A 4,369-nucleotide genomic window follows, 5' to 3' on the forward strand; every position below is an offset into this window, starting at 1 on the left:
GCCAGGCGCCGGCCGTGGCTGCGGGGAAACGGCAGGCTGACACCGACCTGTTCTTGCGCACATCTTGACTACCTGGTGCCTGCGTCCCGTCAGTCTGCGCTCACAACTGGGTTTAGTGCTCTCCCATCGACACCGTGTGATTAGGACGGTGTTACTGACCAAAGGAACGCGAGCCACTGCCTCGCTCTCTGACTGGTTACCGGCTTGCCAAAACCCCCCCTTACACAGCCCTGTAGCGCACACCGAGGGAAGTCTCTTGAGCCGTAAACAGAAAAAGTGCTCCTGCACTTTGAAATCACTTGGTACAATCAGATTCCTCCAGATTCCAAGTCAAAAGTAACTCCTCATTTTAGAAAAAGAACAGTTTGGTTTTGCTTTGCCTGAGGCAATTACAGATCCACTCTCGTAACAGGCTTTGAAGCAGGTATGACATTACTCATCTTTTTGTTCTGCTTTTCGGATGTATTTATCAAAGTTTAAAACCGCGCTTTCATGGACTTGACTTTTTTAGACTCAAGAGATGACTGTCATACCACAATCAGTTGTAATTTGGCTCACGGGCAGGAATACACCCTGAAAACTATTATTATTTTATTTAAACTTCTTTGTCCATTCAGATTTCAACTCAACTCCCCCTTTTGTAACAGAACTGAAAGAATGTCATTTTAGCACATTTAAGCAAACATTTGTTACATTGCGGAAAAACACTGATAAAACTAGTGGTGTTACCTTTCATCGGTGTATAAATATTTGGTTGATGCCTTGCTGGTTTCTCGGCTTCGTTATCATCGTAAGCCTTTTTGTTTGCTTTTTCCTTTATTGGATTCTCTGGAAGAGAGTAAGCTGGAGAACTGACTGTCAGGAGGCAAAAAAGAGAAAGAAAAGAGGATTGGTACAGGTGCAGGATCATCTGTGCTCATACTATCACAAAACTGAAGGACCGAGACACCATTTCAGAACACACATGATCATCTAAACCAGTGATTTTCAAGTTGTGATCTTCCAGGAGTCACCTTCTTAAAATGCATCCAAAAGGAACTAAGACTTGAAAAGCTTATGGTAAATTTGAGTTCACAACAAATATAGTCTACACCACCACGTTTCTAATGTGAAACCTAAACGCAGACATCGAGTCACAGAATGCTGAAAGCCAGGAAACGCCTCCCACTAGAGGGATTTAGCATGAACTAGTAAACACAGGGCAAAGAGAATTTGTCCCCCAGCTTTGGGCACACGGCTTACAAACACTAACTGTGCTGCCTTCCACAGCACCAGGCACGGGAGAGAAGAGAGAGAAGCGAATACAGAACCTAAGTCCCCTTTTTACCTAGTCCAAGCTGCCCTTTAGGCGGGGCTCTTTCTCATTAACCGTAACAGCAACCCAGGGCACCTACGCTCCTAACTTAACCCCCTCAGGTAGCTGTGAAGAACTTGAACCTTTAGATTGCTTGCCAAATCACACAGCCAAGCAGAGAGGACACCCAGCTGCGTTAACATTACTAACTAGACGGAATAAAGCCCTGTAAGGTGACAGGAGTCACAGAGCAAAGGTCAGGGCTGGAAAGGCAGTCGGCAGGAGGAGAGGTCTGAAACCACACGGCTGCTCAGCGGAGGAAGCACCAAAGGGAAGAATACAATTGGCAAACGATTGTAACGCTCACACTGGGCCCTTTCATTCTTTTAACAGTGCTGGCTTCTCCCACTGTTCAGTGTGTTTCCGCAGCTCCTTTACCACACGAGCAGGGGCAATACGCAGCTTGCCACCTAGTGTTTATTAACTTTATTTCAAGAAAAGAAACCAGCCTTTTTCTAGTATGTTCTGCCAGCTTTAGTGTGCTGGCATACAAAATAAAGGAAAAAAAACAAACAACAAACACATAGAAGGGAGAAAACTAAGTTTTAAAGACATTAAGTCACGGGTACAACAGTTACATATTTATACATAGCGAGCGGGATACTGTATTTTCAAAACCACCTTAAAAAGCTGTAAGTGAATGTTTTCCCACCAAGCTAAGAATGCAGATACCAAATCACTCGATCTTCGGGAATACCAAACAACATACCCATGGTCTTTCACCAGGTACTGAGGTTTCGTAAGGGGAGTCTCCCTAGTAGCAGTGGTTAGTTATCACAAGACCAGAGAGATCTATAGAGCCTCACGGGGCTACTCATGCAGTCCCCTACCCAAAGGGTTATTCCTGCTCCCAGGCTGCTAGGGAAGATTTTCCAACTCACCTTAAACCCACTAGCCAGCCCCCACGGCAGCCACCTGCCAAGAGAGCATCAGCTTCTTACGATCGCCATTTCGTACACCAGTTTATGCAAAGGGACTAGAAAACCACGAGTTCATAAAATACGGGTGTTTACACCAAAATACAAAGCCACTCTTTTAACAGAGTGGAACTTCTTTTAAGTCTGGTACATATCTGTCCCTGGGGGCTCGAGCTTTTTTGACGCAGAGATAAAAAAGCCTGCCACAAACTTGCTGCAAGTAGAGACAGCACAAACTCCAGAGCCAAAACCACCTGGTGCCTGCCTTTAACTCTCACAGTCCTGCCTGGTTTAAGACAGCTTCAGTGGAGATAGCTAGCACATACCTTTAACTCACTGATCTCATTTGCAGCGGTGTTTGGAGGCTTTTAAAGCTTGTCTGCTCTAGAACGAAGTTTCCTAATCTCTACTTAAAACCCCTAAGCACCAGCTGGAAAACAGTTTCTCAAGCTGTGGTTTTGCTTCAGGGAAGCACGACATCCTGATAAAAATCCACCACTGGCTCAGACCCTGCGTTCCCCTGCACTCCTGCAGAAAACGACCAATAGTGTACAGCTACAGGGGGGAGGTTCCCCTTTGCTTCTCTATGAAGCGTTTGGGTCTCTTAACATCACACTTGTACGCCTGCTGTGACTATATCAAATACCACTCAGGGAGGTGGGGGGAGGACCAGCCTCACTTCTAGAAACATCTATGTAAAAAACCCCACCACACGCTGCTGTACCTCCTAGAGCAGCCCAACCACACCTAAAATACTAAGCATATTAGTACCCTGTTAGCTCTCATTTGGGAGTAACAGCTTCCCACCGGCTTTTTCACAGATAAACCTTTGTGCCTTCCCAAAGAAACACCTGTAGCTGCTCTCTTCCTCCCTCAAGACAGAGATTTTTCCACACCTCCTGGAAATTCCGCTGCTGAAGCATAATATTGGCAGCCCTTTTTAAGGGCAGTGCCACGTAATTAAGGTCGCACACCACAGCTCTAAGAAGAGCCTGGCGACAGCCCTGGCGCAAGCATACTGATGGGAATGGGCAGGAGCCTCAGCCATACTCATCCTCTCAAGAACTGCCACACGCTAATAACGTAGACAGTCCCACTCAAAACAGACCAGCAGACTAAAAGGGAAGGAAATACAATATGCTTGCAGTTTTCTGGCTAGAGCCACGTGACTGTGTTACACATAGCACCTCCCTGGCGTCTTGAGAAGGGTCCAGTTTTCATCAACGAAGGAAACAAGGAGGCGCCGCGCAGAGCCAACACAACAGCTCATCCAGCCCAGCATCCGAGATCAAGTACCAGTGTGTGCCTGGTGTTCTGGGAAGGCACCGGCGAGCCCCAGTTACTCATCTCCTCATAAGCAATGCTGCTCGCTGTACAGAGCACGTCTTACAGCAACGTGTTTCTGCAGCTCAAGATACTTTATTGAAATTCAGCATATGGAAACCAAGCAAGGTTAGTAAAATCAGCTATTCCCCGTTTTAACGCTGTGACAAAATGTGATACGCCAAGTGATGGACTAGGGAAAACAGCCACCTAAGGGCTCCGCCGTCCTCTGCGGGCACCGACCCTTCCGGAAGGCCGAGAAGCTCTCCTCATCTCTTACGCATGGGGTGAAAACCGCGGAGGAATTTCCTCACCTGCGCACCAGAACCACGGAAAAAGCTGCAGAGGAGCTACAACCCAGTAACCTCCATCTCCTCGTGTCCTGTGCAGCTCGGCACCTTTGCAAGCAGCATACGCAGGGCCTTTCCAAGCCAAAACCTACCTGCCGACCTACAGGCTTTGATAGGGGGGCGGGTCAAGGAGTCCGGGCTCCCGCGGTAGCGCTGTTCCCCTGAAACGAGAAACGCGTCACGGGCGGGGCAAGGCCCAGGCAGAAGCCTTCCTGCCGACCTACAGGCTTTGATAGGGGGGCGGGTCAAGGAGTCCGGGCTCCCGCGGTAGCGCTGTTCCCCTGAAACGAGAAACGCGTCACGGGCGGGGCAAGGCCGGCCAGCTCCCTTCCACCCTCCCGTCTCCGGCCCCACAGCCTCGCAAGGGCACCAGACTGGCGGGCACACGGCAGCGCTTCCAGCGAGGCTGTCCGAGAGGGCGCCCC

At 48.8% G+C, this 4,369-nt stretch overlaps 1 protein-coding gene across 1 annotated transcript in view; it reads right to left on the bottom strand.

Moving 5' to 3' along the window:
• Positions 1–4,225, bottom strand: part of LOC104491815 (torsin-1A-interacting protein 1-like) — a gene marked incomplete at its 5' end in the record, with an annotated part of 9,442 nt that extends 5,217 nt beyond the window's left edge. The window contains 2 exons of the mRNA XM_010134286.1: positions 730–855; positions 4,037–4,225. Coding sequence (XP_010132588.1) covers positions 730–855; positions 4,037–4,225 — 315 coding nt within the window. The remainder of the gene's footprint in view (positions 1–729; positions 856–4,036) is intronic.
• Positions 4,226–4,369: the final 144 nt, after the last annotated feature.

This window comes from Buceros rhinoceros, unplaced genomic scaffold (genome assembly GCF_000710305.1).
Source record: "Buceros rhinoceros silvestris isolate BGI_N320 unplaced genomic scaffold, ASM71030v1 scaffold25824, whole genome shotgun sequence".
Taxonomy (NCBI): domain Eukaryota; kingdom Metazoa; phylum Chordata; class Aves; order Bucerotiformes; family Bucerotidae; genus Buceros; species Buceros rhinoceros.